Below are 21848 nucleotides of genomic sequence, written 5' to 3' on the forward strand. Positions count from 1 at the left end.
CATTCTTCTACGCGATATTTTTTTGAATGGTTATAATAATAAGTACCACTAACACAAGTGTTGCAACATGACAAAAAAGGTTATTGCAATCGAACTAAAATAAAAGTGAAAGATGAATCATCTGCATGAGACAGAAACTATTAGAGAAACGTCAGAGGGAACCTCCCTCTGCAGTCCCTCCAACTAAAAATCCCTGCTGAAACCACACCACCTGCACCAGCCAGCGAGACTCGAACCGTTTTAACTTCTTGCAGCCTGTCATACACCGCAACACTTTCTGACAACGACAGATAACAGAACAGCGCAGCCCAAGGCTGCAAAAACCAAACATTGAGGTTATTATATCTTGCCCACCTTGTGCGGATTCTCCGACGCGCTGTTGCACAACCGGATTATATACAGCGCCTAAAACTCCGGCACAACTCCGGAGATAATTGGTTAAAAGGGATTTTTAGCGGACCAGGATGTGCAACTGCTGTAACTGTCATCTTGCTGCTTTGTTTTTCAGTGGCAGAGATGTAAATCGCTTGTAATTGGCACTGAAAATGTTTTGTGGTATCTAGATACAGTGTGAATTTTTTCAGGATTTTTAGACAACCTTTAGATTTTTTTCAAACAATTTTTACAAACCGGTGAATTTGTAAGTCAAACGAAATTCGCTTATTTCACAGCTCGTCTTTGAACGTCTCTCACATCTAAACTATAATCGCTATAATAAGTGCATGTAGACTTTTGTGTAAGAAATTTTGTGTCCTACAAAAAAGGTCCTGCACAATTTTGCCCTATCTGCAGTAGTTTTCAATTAGGAAGTGAATTAATGTCCAGAAACTTAAATTCTTGTAAATTGTTTAGACAATTGGCATCAGAGTTGCAATATTTCTCATTTTATTCGAAGCGTTGGAAAGAAGGCACTTTCTAAGGATCTATTTTGTTAGTGTGGAGTTGGTGAGTTCAAGGTCATGAGTCAGGCCTCTATGGCTCTATAGTAATATCCTGACAAATTCGGCCCTAGAAATTTTCCTGATATCTAATGGTGTAGTTGTTTTCTTTTTAGTAAGAGAGTGGGGCTATAGTCGAGTCGCCGAACAGATGTAGTAATACAATAAAATGGTGGGAGGTGAATAGAAAAAATTTAAACATTTAAATGGAAACAAAAATGAAAACGTGGTCATAGTCAGCGGGTTAAATCCTGTCAACTCTACTTGTAAGATGTGCTATACCATCTTTTATTTTATTACTACATCTGTTCGGCGACTCGACTATAGTCCCTCCTATGTCTCACTCCCCTCCCTTCTTAATTGTACAGTATGGTCTAATAAACCCATCTGTACTGTTGCAAAATTTGAATTTTACTAAAAGTGGAAATTGACATGTCGGGCTTGTACCGGTAGCACCAGATAACGCTCAATTTCCATACTGCATTTTACCACTCATTATCCCAAACACGGCATAATGAATGGTTCTAACTGTTCCCCGACGCCATCTCATTGGAGGCGTTTATTTATTAGTCTCGTTCGGTTTAATATGCGCGCTTTCAGTGGTTGGCAAAAATCTCTTTTCCGTGTCTCTGCGATGATTTAGTACCAGAACTGACACGCAACTTACACTAAACAAGTCCCACAGACGCACACAATAAACCGTGCAGCATCTCCGGATTTATTTTAACTCCGGTGAAATTGATGGCGATAGCTGGTACTAAATTTAACATTTGCAGCTCTGGGAAAATTATGACCGATAAATTGTTGGTGGGGTTTGGTTTTACGGTGGGCTTAACCTAAGCGTCTTGGGAGGAAAGTGGTACCGGTACTACTTAACATATGGGAGATGGGAGCTTACAATTGCTCGCAAATGGGAGAGAAAGTGTTGTGGGCCATCCATCACGCGGCGTTATTGATGGTACCACTTGGCAGATTGTGCTTGGGGTGCGAAAGATGGTCGATCTATTAAAGCACCATTAAAGAGAAGAAAAATAGAAGATGTTTCAACGATTTGAAAAGTACTGGTACTGTTTTAAAGATACTAAAAAATCGTTTTTAGTACCTTTTAAACAGTACCAGTACTTTTCACTACCAAAGGAAAATTTTCTAAACATTTTTTCTTCTTTCTTGTCTACAGGTCGCACTAAATTTTTAATCACCCTGTATACTATTGATTCGTCACCACAAGACAAGAACTCATCCCAAGACCACTTTGAATGCACGTCGAGTCATGGTGCGTACCACGAATTCCCAATAAATTTCGCAGCGACATTTTTTATCGCGTATCAGTGCGCGAATCTGATTTAATAAACCGCCTTTTCAGCACTCCCGAAACGCGCCACTTTGCACGACGACTTTTATGGCTTAATCGATGCAACTCGGGTTACGTCGCCGCGTCCCGTTTAATTATTTTGTGCGGATGTTTCGTTTATTAAATTGCAACTTCCAGGCGAGTTCATAATTGCGCGGCGTGAGTGACACCTGTCACGTGACGTGACTTGGCGCAATCTGGTTGGCCGACTAGATTTTGACGGCTGCCGCGTGGTTTCTATGAACTGTCAGTTCTTGCGCCGACTTCCTAAAATGTTTTATGGCGGTTTCCGCCGCCGCCGTTTTGTCGCGAACATTTCCGGGTAGGTTGCATGAATGAATGTGCTTTTACATCGAGATCCGTTGGTCTATTTTTGTCATTACGGGTGCGTAATTAGCAGGTAATGAGGCGATCTGCGATCTGGATTTAATTAATTAAAATTGTATTCGATATTTTTGTTGGAAATGTCGCGGAAAAAGTGTACAGTTGAGAGTGATGTTAAGGGGACAGTACCATAAAAGGAGCTTGATCTAAGTATAGCTCTTTCCTTTCAATTACTTAGGATCAAACTAGTTCACTATGAAAGTAAAATATATAAAATATGCAAGAGCTTTGGCAGAGAAAATTTTCCAAATGTAACTACATTCAATTATGTGAAAAGCATTATTTGATAAAGCTGTCGCCGCTGTAACATTCAAATAGAAATCCATCACTGGAAGTAAGACATTAGAAGTAAAAATAAAAAGCTTTTCTTGTAGAGTCGTTCTTTTTAGATCGTTGGGGGATTTTTCTTGGTCCACTTCTTCAAGAAAAATTTACAAAAATCAGTAATAATTAACTGGACTCTTTCTTTGTGTTGTACTTATCGTAAAGAAAGTAAAATTTTGGTTTAGTTGTTAGTGATTGATTAGAATTGGAATTACCGGATAGTGTATTGATCGTGATGCGTACCTGAAACAAAAAAGATAAATAAAATTAGTAGAGTACGGTAGGGGTATTTTACAGCGCGAAAACTAGGTACGAGGCAAAGCCGAGTGCCTGATTAGTTGGAGCCCTAGCCTATTTTATTTTTTTTTAAATAATTTTATAAGATTTAAAGCTAAACAGCTCTGACTAGACAATTACTGTTATTCAAACTTTATTTTTACCATTACAAAAAAGATGTAAATTAGCGATAAAAACTTTTTTTTATTTCCACTAATAAAAACAGCGTCATAGAATTTATGTTTTAATGATGCTCATGTCATTGTAATAACATTTTTGTAATAACTAAACGATTAACAATGATAATTTACCGCAATAAATTGTCCTTCACGATTCTTTAAACTAACTTGTCTTGTCATTTTTCTATTATAAGAGAATTATTACACAATGCTCCACACAAATTGCCGTCAAAATTGAAAAACCTGAAAGGTCAAATGTTGTATAACACGACACGTTTTAGTGGTATTTTATAAAATTTTGATTTTAAAACGACTTTCTAATCCCAAGCAGCTTCAATCCAGCTTAGAAAGCAATTTTCTCCAAATTTAAGGCAGCATGATTATTATTGAAACACGAAGGTGAGTGTAAAGCGGTGTAGTGAGTTCGCCTCCCAAAATTGTAGGCAAAAGTAAAATGTAAAAATAAGAGACTTGTTTCTCAACAAAAGCACAATTGGTGTAAAGTTCTTTGATGTTATTTTAAAATTAGGTTCACATCTAGTGTTAATATATTCGAGACCAAGCAACAAGCTCATTTAGTAGAGATATTTTATTATCCTTGATACCTGTCGCAGCTTTTTAAAACGCAAGAAGAAATATTTATGTATATGTTTTGAGTTAAATTGCCCAAGTCCCATTTATCATAATTTTCTCTGAAGATAATTTCCGATTGGTGCTTTAGCAGCAAGCTCGGTCGTCGATAACAGTAAACGGAAAGCTCGGTGCAATAACACGTCGAAATATACACCAAAGCCCATTCACTCTATCACATTTATTTATTTGCGAATATCACAGCGATGACGCCGCTGCAGTTTAAAAATAAATTTACCGTTTTCGCGATTACGTAGTCGACCCGTTCAAGGCAATAAAGAACCCGAGAACGATGCAGTAGAATTTCGACGTCTGCCATCAATTAAACGATGAATGTAAAAGCTCGACGCTTTCGATGCAATTTAGTCCGGAGCAAAGCACGCCTCAACACACAGAAACTATATTACGGCTTTATTTTAATCCCCGCTGCGTTCTTATATGAATTTATTAATCATGCAGCTTTGTTAAGTTGATGGTTTCCAAAGCGGATCGAACCGAGATGAAAAATTCCTTTTAGCCGTCGAAGATCCTCACATCGGGTCTGGTTTTTCAAGTTTCGCTTCGCCAATTTTTACCGCGGAGGTCGGTTCTGGAAACGTTACCGGAAAGCTGGCAGACGGGGATTTGTCTGCATTCATCGCCGGATTAATTAAGCTTCGATTAAAGCGATCGGGACATAATTAACTACTCGGAAGGCCCTTTGAGCCCCGGATCGGCGCAATTCATTTTTTCGCACACCTAAATCAAACATACAGGGCCATCCAAAATTCCCCCCACTTAATGTTCTACGAGGCTCGTTTAAAAAGTTCGACTGTAAGAAAGTTGGATTAAAGACAAAGGGACGTATTACATAAAGAATAAAGATATTACAGAAGAAAAATGAAGAAGTCAAAGTTCGGTAAAGAGATTTCTTGGAAAATTAACTTATGTATATATTTTTTGGTTTCTTAATTTTTCACTAAAAATGCAACTCTTGATTAGCTGTTGTGTTTGTAATAAGGAAAGATTTGCGCGATTTCGTCGATAAGTGCTGCCGCCTCCGGGTGCAGCCTCCGCCGGCACGAATCCGGGAATCGACCGTCTGACAATGTAGTCGGTAGTGCTGGCGGTGTCCATATATATTTAATGTAATTGACCACAGAGAGGCAATAATTGTCCGGAGACAATGGCGCACCGTTAATTATTTCCAACATATTCGATTAGCATTGGGCCAAAACAACAATCGGTCATGACGTCTACGCCGTCCACGTGGTGGAGATAATGCGGAACGGTCACGACCTTCGTTCCAGACATCGAATTAAACCGGAGATTTAACCCCGTTCCAGAATACCACACACAAGGCATAAATCATAGTTTACATAACAAGGTGAACCTCTGTGGACAACGGCGAAGTCGTACATCATCCAGTCGGATCCGTTTCTGGACCGATTCACTCATGCGGGATGCTTTTTCGCTTAACTCCAATCACCACATTATTAAACCTGGATCGGGGTTATTATTTATGGCGGCTTGGTTTCGCGCCAGCTTTCTTACACTCGATCCAAAAAGCTCCCATTAATTACTCCAGAAATGTTCAAAACTGTTGCACCACATCAAGCAGCGTCAACTAGAATCTAAATATCATTTTTGCACCACCACTAATATTTTGGGAGTGAGCGCAGCGAGGGAAATAATTACACGAGCGCTGAACAGCCATAAATGTAAATATTAATGTGAAATAAATTAATATGAATTTCATTTCCATACGATGATGTAGCAAAAATTATGTGTGCGTCACTTTTTTCTGGCTGCGCTCGTGCATGTAAGCGTCCCACTTGAAAAATTGTGCTCTACACACATGTAGCAATCTCGGCACACAAACCAATACTTCTTATCTCGACGGGGTGTCTAAAATCATCTCCTTTTAAAATAGCTCCAATTATAGCGTGTGTGTGGCAAAAGTGAATAAATTATAGTTATGATGTTGACAGGTTTTGTTTATAAATTAGTTTGTTACGTTATTGATTGTCCTTATTTGCTAAATTATGCTTGTTTCGCGTTCCCACAGTAGATTCTCGCAATTCCTTTTATTGTCGCCACAATGCTAACAATCGCTCACCTTCATCGTTATGCTCATTAAAAGATTTAATGTGGCATTTTGGAAAAAATCACGGGAGCACCATCAACATAAAGGAAGATATAAATAAAATATTTTATGTTTTGTTTTGTCGTTGAAGTAGGCAGACGAACAATAAGTCATATTGTTCTTGGACTCGCTCAGTAATAGGTAAATGGCTAAGTGGAAGAAAATTGTCAGAAAATTATTATAATGACTACGACTTCTGTTGAGTAATATTCTGCTGGTCTTGACAAAATTGTCAATTTATTATTTAACGGAAATCTTGCAAAGTGATACCGGTGGCTGAGGATGGGTACGGAAGGAAGGTCGTAGGTACTGAGAGGTTGATACTACCCAGCATTCGCCTTATCTGTGATATGAGCCATACCACGATGTGATGGTGTGGGGAAACCTCTGAAAAAAAGCCCACACCTGGTCAGGCGGCACTGGGATTAGAACCCGGGACCTCCCGAATGTAAAGTGGCGCGCTAGGCGCTCGGCCACAGTACTCGGTTTACCGGGCTGTGTTTTGTTCCCGTTTTGTTCCGGATACTCTGGTCGGCCAATGAGCGGGCTCAGTCATGCCGCGTTTGGTTCCAACTTTCTGAGAAATCGGTGACGCCGGCCGAAATTGGTTCGCTTTCGTTCACGCGCTAAACGTGTTCGTTTCGTTCACTCCCTCTACAAAAAAGACTGGGGTTCCGTAAAAGCGAGCTGGACAAAAAAGACGATGCTCTTCATCGAGACGACACCGGCTCTGAAGATGGATTCGACAGTTTGTAAAATAAAAATTAAGATTCCACAATTAAAATGTTTAATGAAATGAGGCCAAGGAAATAGACATCCAGGCTGTTAATACATAAATTAAGAAAATTTTATTGTGCTTGTTAAATGTTCGGCTTGTTGCTGGCGGAATATCTCAAGGTTCCGTATTAGGTCCAATTCTATTATACAAATTTTTTACTTGAATTACTTTTCAGATGATATATCCCCGGATTCTACATTTTTAAAAAAATGAATCGCGATCAATTCCTTATCACATCAAGGAATGAAAATAAAATTTGGGAATTCAAAGGGAATTTTGTTTATTATTATTAACATGGTCTTAGCTTACCGTGAGATAGTTAAGCGATAAAAATATAATCTTAAAATTCAACATCATGAAATGTGTTTATTTTTTACATTTTATCCTTCGATTTTGAGATTCAGAATCTCAAAATGATCCAAATTCTGAAAATTTTCGTGATTTCCTTGAGACCTAAAACAGTTTCGGTTCGAGGTGCTTAAAATATGATGCGTGGAGTTTTTATAAATAGAAAACACACCATATTTAAAATATTTAAACACTGCTAGAACTGGAATTTCCAAAAATATTTCTCAACAAATTTTCTCTCTCAACTCACTCGAGAATACTTTGTTCAAATTTCAAGATAGCACTTTATGGTATCACGTAAAACGTTAATTTCTTCTGGTAGATGGTCTCGCTGGAAGATCTGATCTGAGTCCTATAAAACAGTTATGGGATATTCTCAGAATACGTTTTACAGTTCCGTCTTGCCCAGTTGACCTTGTTAACTCACGATGATGAATAACATTTTGCTTAAACAAAAATGATAAAATTCCAATAAGGAAAGCGACTCCGACGAGATTACTTCAAAGAACGAAATAAATCTGGCGATTTTCGTTTTTCCTTAATTTAATTCGCCTTTTGCTCGCGCTGCTCTTCCTAATAATTACATTCTGCTAAAATGTTGCGAAATTATTTTATTTTCTTTCCGAGTTGTCTCTGCTGAGCATCTCTATTTAGAACTAATTTAAATTTAAATTAGATGTTTGATTAATTAATTGCTGCATTAAATGTAACGGCTGGGTTTGTTTTTAAAATCGAACAAGCTATTGCAATTAACATACGTCACTCAGTAAACATCGATTAGACTCTTTTTTTTCTTCATATTTTCCGCATCAAGCTTCCTTACGCGATTTTCATAAATCATGTATCGATTTTTTATCCCAAGAAAATATTGTGTGTGGGCTGAATTAATTTTTAATGTAAATTAGGCGACATTTCGATCTGATACAGATATTTTTTATAACCCACACTAACGGTTCCTTCCATCCATATAAATCTGCTAGTTTATTTTTAATAGAAATGCGTCACTGATTCGTACCATAATTGAAAAAAAAACAAATTAATAACAATAAAATTTACATTTAGAAACACTGGCTGTCAGACATTCCCAAAATGATTAATTCGCATCTTTTATTTAATATATTCCATTTCTCTAATAGTATATTATCTTCGGCGTTTTGTACAGTTAGATAACCTCCTCATCATTCATCACTTTATAATTTATCTGGAGATTTATCCGGATGATTTTTTCCCATTCTGCATAACAGTTTTTTTCTTGGTAACAAAAGCTGTAATGAAGCTGTAGCAAGTCTTGACATTTACTCGTTCGCAACACAAAAAAATCTGCGTGGAACATAACACGCGAAGCGATAAATAATTCCAATGAATCTTTAATAAACTAATTAACGTTAACGTCCAAGGAACGCGTTCCAGATTGCAAACGCCGTAAAAATTGTCCTGGACGGGATTACTCGTATTTGCCTGTCGGGACAAATGTTTGCATAATTTTCCCATATTATTTAATTCGGAAAAATTGATTTCCCATAGAATCTGAGCGCCCGTTTGGAGCTGCGTCTTTAATAACTTGGAGCGATAGAGTTATTAAGATTTGAAAAATTCTTCAATTTTGTCTGCATCAATTGACAAGCTTGTTCGTAATCGCCTTATTCAAGTCATTGCATATTTTAGATTAGATTACAAAAAAAAAAAAATAATTGGACGTCTGACGTTTATTTAACGAAGGAAAACCGGATCTGTCCGCCAACTAAAAAATTAATATATTTTAATGGAAGTTTTAATTGGACTTAAAAGTCTCTAATAGCAGCGGATCTAGTTTTTTCCCTGGCTATAAATAAAATAAGTGACTTTTTACAGTTGTCCTGTTATTTGGTCCGACCGGGCCGGAATCCTCCGGGTCTGGCGGGAGCGAAAGAAAGTGAAAATTGTGGATCGGATTAGTATTTAATTCGGAGGCATCTGATAAGCGGAAAAAATATATTTCGGGGGGAAATGGCGATAACCTTTCTGATTTAGATGGAAAATAGTGGGGATGCAGCACGCAAGCTAATAAATAAACTCATTCAATGTTTAATAAAGTAATTAGTGTAACGTCTTAGATGCGGCTCTTCCAGATTAGATACATGATAAAAGGACAAGATTAATTCGTTCCGGAGGCTACTTCACGAAAAAAGAGATTTATTAGGGTTAGTTGTGGAAGTTTATAGGAAAGATACGAAATTAGCGGACACGCACTAAATATTCAAACAGGCGAGGGTGAGTTATGATGGAAAAATTGTTGGGCAATAAGGGCGGGGGGTGGCGGAGAAGCGGGACAAGGGGAGATATAAGGTGGTTGCAAAGAAAAGGTCACACGAAGAAGGACGAAACGAAAACGAAATTAAAGAAGAGAGAATAAGGAGAAAAAAAGTGTTTGGAAAGATAATTAAAACTTTTTCAGTTAAAAATAAAACAGTGAGAGTTTATTTAATATAAATAAGATACAAAAATAAAAAATAAAAAATAACAATAAAAAGTATGTATGAGTGAAAAACAGTGAGCGAAAGTGAAGTGAACGAAAGAGAAACCTTCACTTAAGTGTAACTATGGATACAGACTCACTTTCTAGAGAGGTATCAAACCAAGAGAATATTTTTCTTGTATTGTTGGTTTATTATTTTTTTAAATTTTTATGTTCTTTATTAAAATAACAACTTTAATTTTTTCTTTTTCATTTTGCAAAGACGCTTGCCTCGTTCGCTTCCATTGCTCATTCTGCCACCTGCTCGTCGTTTCTCTGCAAGACTTCTTCCAATCAAATTAAAATATTTATGATGATAAAACTGACGCCGCGCCGTGGAGAAACTCCTGAACACCGAATGCATCCCGTTCCGCCAAAAACGGCTTTAATTTATTTCTCTTATTGCCGGCGTGACTCGCTGCTTGAATCCTTTATCTGTTTAGAGAATTCCTGAAAAGGATATCTCTCGCCTGAAACTGCGATTTTTAGTAATTCAAGTAGCCGCGCAAGGCAACGCAAAAACCCTCCAAGAACCCATTCCCTCTGTGCAAACGTGAGCAGAAGTAGATCATCATCTTGCATGATTGCCGCTCTTATTGCGTTTATTCCTGCCGTCTCTAAATAATACGTCACGTCTCCGCCATTATTTTTAAGCTAAATAAATCGTTCGACTCGCTTTCGGTACGGTTTTTTCTCCGGGAAAAAATTAAATTAGTACGTTTCTAACGGGCAATTAGCCGTACACCGAAAAATGATTGATTATAGTTATTTTGTGGAAATTGTAAAGTGGGGCCTTAACCTGTAATTTCGATCGTGCTCGCGTATTACGGCGATTTACGCGTTTGTCTGTTGCGATAAAAGCACGGAAAAACACGTTTCTCTAATTAGAATCGATTAAACAGCCACCGGATTTGGATTAAGGGGTGGTTTAGCGCTACCATGCGATCTGGGGCCGGCGATGGCACGGAAAGCGTTTCAGGGGGCTGAAATTCCGGGACGGTGCAGCCAGAAAAAATATTATTTGAAACAGGGCTAGAAAAGAAAACGTGAAAAAAATTTACAAAAACAAATAGAATGAGACAAAGATAAAGAAACTGAACGAAAGGAAAGCAGGAGATAGATGAGGGTTGTATCTGTTAAATATACTGGGCGTTAGAAAAAACATTGAAGTGAATCAAGAGAGGGAATGAAATGAGGGAAATTGAAAAATAAATAGAAAAATATAGGTACAATTACTAGAAAAAGATGAAAAGGTACATTCAGAAATTAATTTGTTTGGAACAGCGTGTGAATTTTTGGACGTACGTCTTCTGCCGGTTTGACATGAAGTTGGCGTTATGTTCATATCCGTAAGTTTAATTTGAGGTTAGGTGTTAAAACGCAAGCCAAAATGGCGGAAAGAAAATGTCCTGTCGTTCTGTTGTCTCGTTAAGATTACAGGTGAAGCATTTTCCACCTCTCGACCTTGCGTTTCTGACACAGTGAGCCGTCCATTGTTTATTTGACGCCCCTGATCATGATATCCCTAACAAGCTCACACGTTAGATGTACACGCTACACGGTCCAGCGTCCACAAGAGCGTGGATGTGGAGCGGGCCTTAATTAGACCGAGTCCAATTAAGATCCTATCTGGCGCGATAATAATTGAGAAAATATCTTATTAAATCAAGAATCGGTCTCAAAATCGTAATTCTCGCGATCGCCGCCTTACGGGAAAGCCGAATTAAATTCATTACCGACAGTTATTTTAATAAAGTTTAAAGTAGCACCGCTTAATTTCGTTCCACGGCCGGATTTATTAGAGCCAAGTTGAAAATGTAGAATAAATCGATTCTACCGTTACCTCGATTCGCCATACTTTTTTGCTGTTTAATATTCAGCCGCTATTAAATTATTGTTTAGGTCTGTCAAGTCGCCAATAAATAATTACCGGAGTCGGCTACCGAAATCGGAACGGTAATGGCCTTTTAATGGTTCTTAAATAGACCAATCGGCAAGTTCAACACACTTGTCTGGGCCGATAAAAAGAGCACCAACGAAAGTAATTGTGTTTGCGCGATGCTGTGTGCAGTGGGCCACGGAAGTAATGTCGCGACGGAGGCGCCCCTTGCGGACCACCGGCAGAGCCGCGACAACTACAAGAATATCCACCGGTTTTTTCCGCTTTGAAAATTTATATTCCATTATGCTCCTTATGGTAATAACTCTTAACGGTGTCTTTTGCGCGTGTTTCCTTTCGTTGGTGTCGCCTCCACAATCACACAATTTTCTAATTTGACAATCCGGACTGCACAAGCTGCTCGCAAACTGTTTTGCAAACATTCAACCCGCAATTTATAAAATATTCCTTTCCAACTGGTTACACAAACAGCATACCAGAACTGAAGCTTGATCTTCGCAGCCTGACCTGTCAGTGCACAATTAAAGCCAGTCGGTGCAATTATTTTTATTGGCGTGCTCTCCGCCGGCCGTAAAACTCGAGACGCCATTTGCAAAAATGGCGATATTTGGGTCGACCATGCGATATGTCACAGTCGACTTTGTAATGATGTTGGTAGTACCGAGAAGTTGACTTTTCAAGTCTAACGAGGTGGAACCGTGTCATATTAACCACATACGGGCCATGGAAATTCTTGCGGAGTAACAGAAAAGATGCAGGCCGACCGCATAAGCGAAGGAGAAAACCGGTACAGGATCAAATCCGTGAAATCAATGATGATGATGACGGTGTTATTAGGCTTTGGCATGTGATATGGTCTAGCGCTCCAAAAAATTTTGCGCAAAAAACAGAAAGTGAATCTGGTCTAGTCTGGAACTTTTGTCTCCCAGAAAGACACTCAAAAAGTTAATTGGTTCGTGTCTGGTTGGATCGGCTCGATGCGTACATTATTTCGGCAAAAACAAGCTCTTTGAACTGTTTGGTACCGCCACGAGCACCCGATTTGTCCCCAATTGAGTTTACATAGACTTGAATGTATTTTGTAAGAGCCGAAGTAATAATAATTTTATGAGAAAATAAACGTTCAGCTAGTTTAGCATTAAAATTATTGTTGGTACTACCTTGGTGGTAGACTCGTAAAGAAAACAAACAATAAACCGGTACGGGAGAAAAATTATGTACACTAAAGAGCCAAAAACCTTGAAAGCGCAAGTAAAAAGGTGGTACCGGTGGGAACCATCTCTTTGCCTTTCTTATCAGAACACTCTCGGCTTCGAACCACCTGGGCGCTCGCTTTCATACCATTGTGCCATTATCAAATGATCGCAATGCAAACTAGCTAAATTTGCATAACGATGAGTACTTATTGCATATCGTCGTGGTACGGCTTGCGCAAAACCAGAAACGCTAAAAAGTACTGTTAAGGCAAGATCCGAGCTTTCGATGACAGAACAAACATCCATTAATGTTGCAACCTTCCATTTCTTGGAGGAATAAAATACAAATTACTCCTTCTGTTGTAGACGGTGGGGCGGTACTCGCAATGACAGTACCTGTACTTATCTGCAATTGCAACTTTTTTTCCTAAATAATTAGACTAACACGAACCGGAAATTGAAAAGTCTACCGGGGAGAACGGGAAAATATCGCGAAACCATCAAAAATCGAAAAACAATAGGACCAGGAAGAGAGTACCACTGGCCGTGACCAAAACGGTAAGTTCGAGGAATCGAAGTGTTCACATGATTAAAATAACTCCCGGACTTACGTGATTTTGTTTTTTATCGGCTGGCAACATCCCAATTTATTTAATTCTTATGGTAATGAGCTTTGATGGTAATTAGTACCACCGGGTGAATAAGTGTAGTTGCAACAGCGAACAGTTATTTGCGTTTTCGTCGAGATAAAAAATTTACTGTCATGATAAATGGAATTTTATTAGACGGTTATCTCTCATAAAAGAATATTATATTGCAGAGGTATCAAAGTGACTTGTTGCGAAAATACAAGCTTTCAGGTACTCCATTCTTCAGACATTAGAGCTTTTGTTGACCATGACAGCAATCACCGAAATTATTCTTCGTCACAACAACACAAGAGACCCATTTTGAAGCGAAATGGTCCAGTCATCGGACCCCTAACGGCACTCTTTGTTTTGGTACTTGATAGTACCGAGTCACTGCAGCAAATGTTTCCTAATTTCGCGTTCGGAAACAAAGTCATTAGAGCTCATTGTCCACAGTTTGAAACGATCGTTGTTTCGCGGTCGCAAATGGTACCACCCTCGCGTCTCCACCGGAGACAAGGACGCAAAAACTGAAGAATTTCGTCTGACGGGTATGCAAAAACGGTACCACCCTCGCTCACAAAAGTGCACTTTCGAGTCCTTGCACCGTTTGACATTTGAGCGGTACCGATTTGGAATGACCGTGGTACCCTTGCGAAACCCGCGACGGTATTGTTATCTCGTCGAGACTCACCTTTCGCCGAACATATCGCCAAGAAGGTACAGAAAAACGGTAGCACTTTCACTAACATCGCGGGTACTTTTCTGGATCACTGTACAATCGAGGAGTCACTGGATGGTCACCACGAGCCGTCACTTGTCCGTTTGAGAAACTGTATGAAAGTGAAATGGTCACAGTGTTTGTGTCATTTCTTTGGCACGGTGTGAGTGGGTTGCTTAGCTTAAGTGACTGAGATCAAACTGAGTGTGTTTAGCAGGTTTGGTGGGCTGTTCTCTCTCCACTCACCTGGTCATGCTGCTTTACCTCGCCTTGTGTTAGTGTCTTTCTTGCTCGCCGATTGCCTACCTGCGCGCTATACAGGACGGCTCAAGCACCGCCGCCGGCGACCTTGTCGCCAGTGGATCGTACCACAACGACCGTTTTTTATTTCACAATAAACAAAGAAAATTGAGAGTCGGAGCGGAGATTTTAACGCGAGAGCAAGAGGCAAGAGACACAAAAGTTGAGCAAAGTAACAGCGAAAAAATCAAAAGTAGACAAACAATAAAATAAACACAAAAAATTAAACAAAGAGAAAAAAGCTTAAGTAAATACTAGACATTATAAAATAAAAGAAAATGGAATAAATGTGTAAAACAAATGGAAGGTAATAATAAAGCATGGGCAAAGAGTAAAAGTAAAATGAAATTAAAATGAAAATTATAATAAATCACAGGTTGATAAATTACAAGAAAGTATAGATATAACACAAAATATATGGAAGAAGATAAAAGTAAGGAATCCATATGGAATTAGAAATACGATAAAAATAATAGACCAAAAAGAAGATTAACGAAACTGAAAAAAATCTTATAAAGGAAGAACAAGAATAAGACAGAAATGTAATGAATTAAAAAAAAAGGAAAAATATTACAACAGTAGAAGATAATAACAAATAAAAAAAAATAAAGAAAAGTAAAAATTAACTCCAGTATTAAAATTTAAAAATGAATATTATGAAAACAAAATAAAAGAAATAATTAAAGAAGAATAATTAAAAAGAAAAAAAAATATTGTATACAAGAATGAAAGAAACAAAGAAACAAAAAAAAAAAGATTGTTTAGCAAAGTATGAAGAATAATAAATATGTAGTTAAAAAGAAATGTGAAAACTATGTACGATAAAGAAAACTAGAATGAATGAAATATGTAATAGAAAAATAGAATCAAGTTTTTTAAATATATCGTGTGATGAAATAAATGTCAACCAACTCTGCTTTAGAATGTCATTTCTTCCATTTAAATGTGTCGAATGACAGTCTAAGACAATTATGAAATGGAATTTATTCAAAAAATCAACAACGAAAATATGGAGAAGCAGTTTAAATAACGTTGTAAAACAGTAATTTTATGTACTCACAAGCGGACGAAAAGTAACTCTTTTTCGGACGCACTTTTTCGGACGCTGACCGTGGCGCCATCTGTTGCCCTGTTTAGTAAGTTAGCAACGAAACCGACAAAACCGACTATTGTCCTGTCACCATAAATTATGTAAATAATTATGTAATTGTATTGAAAATAGTACAGTTCTAGTTTTGTTGACAAACTGATTACAAATATGTACCATTTAATAAATTGTTAATATGTATTAATAAATGTATCTACATATTTGAAAAAGGTTTCCAATGATGTCTTTTGCTTTGTAGTTCATAAAAAATTTAATGTGCAGCTCTGCCAAAAAGTGCCTTTTGTCCTCGCCGTTTCAAGCCTCGGCGGCGCCTCGGCCAGAAAACTCAGACTCGGACGAAAAAAATGCTTTTTTTGGCCTTGATACACAAATAACTATTTTGGCAAATCTTGTTGTAAATTGCTAAGAATCAGGGAGAGAATAATGTGTGTTCAACCCTAAAACGAGGTAAACCGTAGAATATTACTACTTTCTATTGAGATAACGGAAAAAATAAATAAACTTGTAAACACAGTAAAAGGCATTGACTTGGAGAAAGGTCTGGAAAGATAAAGAATTGTAAATCTATTATTTATGAGAAAAAAGTTTTTATTTTCTGAGCTCTTCCTACTCAAATCCGTGCCAATTACGACCGTGACTCATCTCGTCCTTTTGTGGACCTCGCGACCGTTTACCACGACAAAAACCAACATTTAAAACATCTCTCCGAAGATCACAACGATCCGTCCACTCCTCAAAGCCCACTGTCTCTTTTTCACTTACAGTTTTTCGCGACATTCCGACACACTCGATTTTTTACCGTCGAAGCGGTAAGCGGCCGCCTCCGGTCATCCCGGAGCCGTCACCCAACCAAAATACCACTGTCGTAATCACCTGATGAAATATTCATCAGACCCATCACGACCCGAACCACATGGCGAACACGTAAAGAGACGCAAAAGTGAATTCACGCCTCTCATTATTCCACTTGCGGCAGGTCAAGATTACGTAATTCCGTGAAACAAGAGAGGGCCTCGGGCGGCGCCTTGGGGGAACCACCGGATGCAGCGTTTCGGCGAACGGGCTTGGGCAAATTCAGTTATGGATTTTTTGCCCATTGTGAGCCGTAAGTGGTGCAAAAAAGGATGACTGGGCTGTTCTCCAGGATGGGCCGAATTGACAGTTATTGTTTGACTTACACCGATTAAAAGCACTCAAGAAGACACTCTTAGAGCCGTCGGAAAGTTTAACGGAACGATTTGGGCAAGGTTCTCGAGTCTTCGAAGCGCAAGTGATAGTTACAAGTGCGCAACATATAGAAGTACATATTTGATTTGATAGAAACGTCATTGTTGTCGATCGATTCAGTCGGAGAAGATTAATCGACTTGCAGATTCCTAGTAATTACTCTGTCGATTGTTATTGCCCATCAAAGAGTTCCATTAACTCGTCAGACAAAGCCCAATGGTCACCTAATGTTTAGCTCTTAATTCAGGCGTGCTAATTCTGTCGACACCCTCGTTTGGCGAAGACTCCGAGACAAAGCGGAACTATTTCTCACACGTCAGCAAAAATACTCCGAAAGGATAACTGCATCCTTCAGCCTGTCTCGAACAGCGCGATTTATTTACGCCATAACGAGGCCATCCTGGTCGAATTTTTCAAGATATTTGCAAGATTCTGAATCATTAATAAATTACGAAATGAACAGTTAGCTGACGGGTCGTTAAATAAATGTCTATATTAATAAACGGCTGTTAAAATATTAATATGTCGAATTTCCTCGCTAAGCATCCTTGTAAACGAGAAAAGTTTTAATTGCAAAAATTTTAATTATTTTCTCTCTTGTGATTATCTTGTTGGGTTTTGTGTGCGAAACGGATAATTTACAGCAGGGATTCAATAAATTATTGTTATATTCCTAGTTTCAAGCTGTGAGGCTAATCCGGAGATAATCTAGAGGCGTCGTTTGCAACTGTAAAATCATTTCGATCGATAATGATTAATAAATTTTAAACAGCAACGAGCGTAATGAGTGTCCTGTTCAAAATCCACCGCAAGTGGCAGTGTTTTGCATTCATTTTGTTCTATTGTTGCCGCAGGGGCCGATCAAGTTATTGTTTATTGACTTAAGTCGTCACAAACTCAAGTGTGCTCAGTCAAATTTATTTTCTGAGAGTGTCTTGGTGGAATGTCCTGTGATTTTTTTCAGTATTGTAACCCGTTTGGACGTTACCATCTTATTAACAAATAAAGCGAATTAAAACGACAAAAAATAAAGAAAAAAAATTAACTCTCTTTAGAAATTGTTTATGACAATTTGTTCATTAAAAAAATAAAGAGAAAAATCTGAAAATGTTTTCATTGAACGGAAAAAGCACCGGATCTTTTTTTCGTCCCTTTAAAAGTTTTGGAATATCTAAGTTACTGTAATAAAAAAAAAACAAATGCGCTGAATGTGCAAAAATCTAGAGAATATTGGGGTCTATTCTGTAATTTACCTGTTAATTTTAACACACTCTAAAAATTCGTAACCATGACGATGACCAATCAGAGAAACATATTTATCTAATATTTTAACAGGTCGTTAAATTTAAACAGGATGTTAAAAAAATACAGAATAGACCCCATTATGTGCCCGAAAAATTAGTTACTGTAAAATTGTTTATAAAAAAATTTAACCATAAATTAACAAAAACTTTTTAAAAATTCTTAAATAATAATTAGATAAATAGATAAAATAGTGAATAGATAAGTACAATTTCGGTTTGTCATTTGTGTTTTATAAACAAATACCAGTGTATCCTTTAGCGGACAAAAAAATCTACAGTTTAAAAAAGAATGTGATAAATGGTACACGCATTTCAAATTTAATGAATAATGTAAATTCTGTTTTGCAGAGGTAAAAATCGAAGATGACTCCTTATTGTTATTAAAAATGTCTTTACAGTATCTAGAGTGCGTGAATTTAATTTGACTATTGATTATTAGTAAAAATTTCACGATACACAACACATTTAAGCGGTTTAAAAAAATTTTGTCTGTCTGCTTTTTTGCTTGAATCCGGTTAACTCAAAAACTAATCTATCGATTTTTTTCAAACAAAATTTGTCAGAAAGAGAAACTTTCTAGTTGTGTTTTGCATCTTGCTTCATCACGATGTGATGTCAAAGAGCTCCGCAACAATGAAGAATGCGTGCCGTGGTGTAGTAAGCTTGCCTCGTTGATTTCAATTCCGGATTTTAATCTAAATGGCGTGCAATCATTTGACCTTAGACCTTGAGATTTCCCACGTTACAATTCTGCAGGCCCAAAGGTAATTTTTAATTTAATCTTAGATTTGACACACATCCATAATCAACGCAGAATTATTTTGTTGTCTGAATATTCCTTGCAGTTGGTTACTCTGTTGAAAAATATTTTCTTTCGAATATTAAAATACCGTTTCGTCGATTTCTTCAAAATAAACGAATCGTGTTATGAGTAAATATTTGTATTTTGCATGAGCTAGTTGTTCAGTGACCTGAATTCATCACGGTACAATTTTCCATGTTATGACTGCAATAAAGACACTGTAATTTCTGTAAAATCTTGTATTAACAATCCATTCTGTAAGAAACGTACCGCTTTGTCACAAGTTTATTGTGCATTTTAGTGCCCAAGGCAGACTGTCGTGCCAATAAAGACTGTTCCAGTTTAACCATTTCGAATAATATACAAAGTGAGTCAGCAACATTAAACTATCCCGATGGGGCTCAAACCGATAAGAACCAAAGAAAAAAAAATAATTGAAAATCAAAATAAAAAATTCTACATGGTTTTTCTTTCATTTCTTAAGATTGCATTGGTCTAGTTCTAGTTTAATCTGTTCAAATATATAGAGTGAATCAGAAAAATTATATCTCTCTATTTCTTTTTTAATTTTTCTTCTCTTAAAAATAAAATAAAAATCCAAAATTAAATCTTTAATATCGCTTTTCGTTTTCGTTTCCTGAGATACATAACGTGAAAAGTGGTATATAACTAAATATATAAACTTTTCTGTTTATATACCTAACTTGACATCTGTCAAAGATAACCTCAAAATTTAAAATTAATTAATGTTTTTTAAGACTTTGCCCAAACGAACACGAAAAACGTTATTCAATATTCGTGCGCTGTCACTATTCAGGTATTCGGCCTGTTTTGCAATACTCGGCTACCGCCTCGTGCTTCAAATTTCGGCCTCATATCTGAAAAGTAATCTGACAGCACTACTCATACGAAAATAACTATTGTGGTGGTTCGACTTTCAAAAAAAGTGTCACAAATTGCTTTCTTGTTTAGTTTTTGTTTGACTCTTAAAACTGATAAAGAAAAACTTGCAAAACATTTCGGAGATAACATTTTTTAACTGGTCTTCTATTACATTTTACGACACGCCAAACCACAACACCACAATACCAATTTCGACTGAAAAACCTCACCCAAAGCATTGTAGATGTAATGATACCCTAGTGTCTATTACATCGCGTGTGCTGTGTTCGTAGACGTCGCCGCAATTATGTCGTATTAAGCTCTCGCCATTCTCTACACTTCCGCAAGGATGTATTGTCTATTTTTTATTTTTCGAATCTACACTGTTTTTACGCAAGACCCAATTATATTTAATTAGCCACATTCGACCTGACACGCTGTTAAAATTGTTGGAACTGTGAACCAATCGGTTCATTTCTGGCGCCAACGGATTGCGAAAGTCAAAAATCGCCAAAAAGTGTCATTATTTTGACAGATTCATTTGTTGTGTCGGCGAGAAAAACGAATTTCACAGGAAGTGGAGCTGACGTGAACACAATGGTTTGTGTAGTGAGTTGTTGTTAATTTGGCAAATTCAAAAAAAAAATTCAAAATTGGTTTTTGGGAGATTTTAGGCGGTTGTTCAGAGATATTAAGTGTTGCATCAGAGTAATAAGTGCAAATGGGTGGAAAATTAATATGTAAAAGAGTAGACAGTAACATTTCTCAATTCAGAAAAATCCAAAATTTTCAAAATTTTTCGTTGACATTATTTTAGTCAGTTGTGTCGAGACAAGAGTGAGTTGTTCTCGAGGAACGTTTGCATCTGACGTCTCAAAATTATAAATAGACTTAGAACAGGTACAATTAGTGCCCACAAGATGCTTTCAAAATTTGTCCAAAGTCAAAAACCGTCAAAATTTTACTTTTACGCCCAGGGAACGACATTAGGAGAGTCAACTGAAAAATGTTTGTTTCTTTCATTTCTCACACGAGTATGTGGCGCCAAAAATGTCCAAAACGCAGTGAAAGTAGTGGCACTTCGTCGAAACCTCTCCGCACGTCGGCGGCACCGTTTTGTGCCGCCATTAGCACCATTGTTTAGCTCTTCCCTAATTGCTTAATTGTGAATTTCGCCGGCATCCAATCGAAAAAAGAAACTTCCGCGTTTGATCTATAATTAAGGTGATGTATCCACCTCGACCGCTCCATTCATCTCCCGGAGTGACTGACGGGTCAAGCAAAAAACCACCGACTCGGTTCGAAACTCGGCCGAACAATTATTTATGTAATTGATAAGCCTCCCGATATCTTCCCAGTTCCTTCGCAATTAAATCCTAACTGTAATGCAAATTATTTTATAAACAAGGCGCTTACGACGAAATCAATGCATTATCAATTAACACTATTCGGATGTTGACCTACGCGTTACGCGGGCCTAATTGGTCGACTTAACTGTAAACTGGCTAATTATTTGCCGACTAGGTTTTGTATTCGGGCCGAAATTTATACGTTCGGTTTTTTCATGGCTTATAAATATTTAAGCGAAAACGATTCGACGAATTTTTTTCCGAATCGGAGGAGATTAGAGAGCTTCATATTTACAGCGCGTTTATTATTCATTGTGTTTACATAAGCGGCAGAATAAACAAACCATGAATTTTGAATTTCTATGACCATTTCCTCCATAAATCTGAATGTGCTGAGATGTACCACAATGGCGGATTATGCTACTCACGAACCCTCAAACCCACACGATAAAAATCAAAAGATGTCAAAAGACGTCTCTAGAGTAGTTGCGTTTGCATTAATGTCATATTTTTATTGCAAGTATTGCTATAAAAATTGTAACAAATTACAACTATACTGAGTTCACTTCAGCTGTAATAAAATCACGTGACTTTTGACTGTTT

At 37.5% G+C, this 21848-nt stretch overlaps 1 protein-coding gene across 2 annotated transcripts in view; it reads right to left on the reverse strand.

The window, feature by feature from the left end:
* Positions 1-14520, reverse strand: part of qsm (Zona pelucida superfamily protein qsm) — a 50572-nt gene extending 36052 nt beyond the window's left edge. The window contains exon 1 of one of the 2 annotated variants that reach the window (XM_069037865.1): positions 14247-14520. In XM_069037865.1, the coding sequence (XP_068893966.1) occupies positions 14247-14304 (58 nt within the window). In that variant the 5' untranslated portion in view covers positions 14305-14520. The remainder of the gene's footprint in view (positions 1-14246) is intronic. The other variant, XM_069037866.1, reaches the window with a different exon arrangement.
* Between the last annotated feature and the right edge of the window lie 7328 nt (positions 14521-21848).

The sequence above is a fragment of the Tenebrio molitor genome, chromosome 2 (assembly GCF_963966145.1).
Source record: "Tenebrio molitor chromosome 2, icTenMoli1.1, whole genome shotgun sequence".
Lineage (NCBI taxonomy): Eukaryota > Metazoa > Arthropoda > Insecta > Coleoptera > Tenebrionidae > Tenebrio > Tenebrio molitor.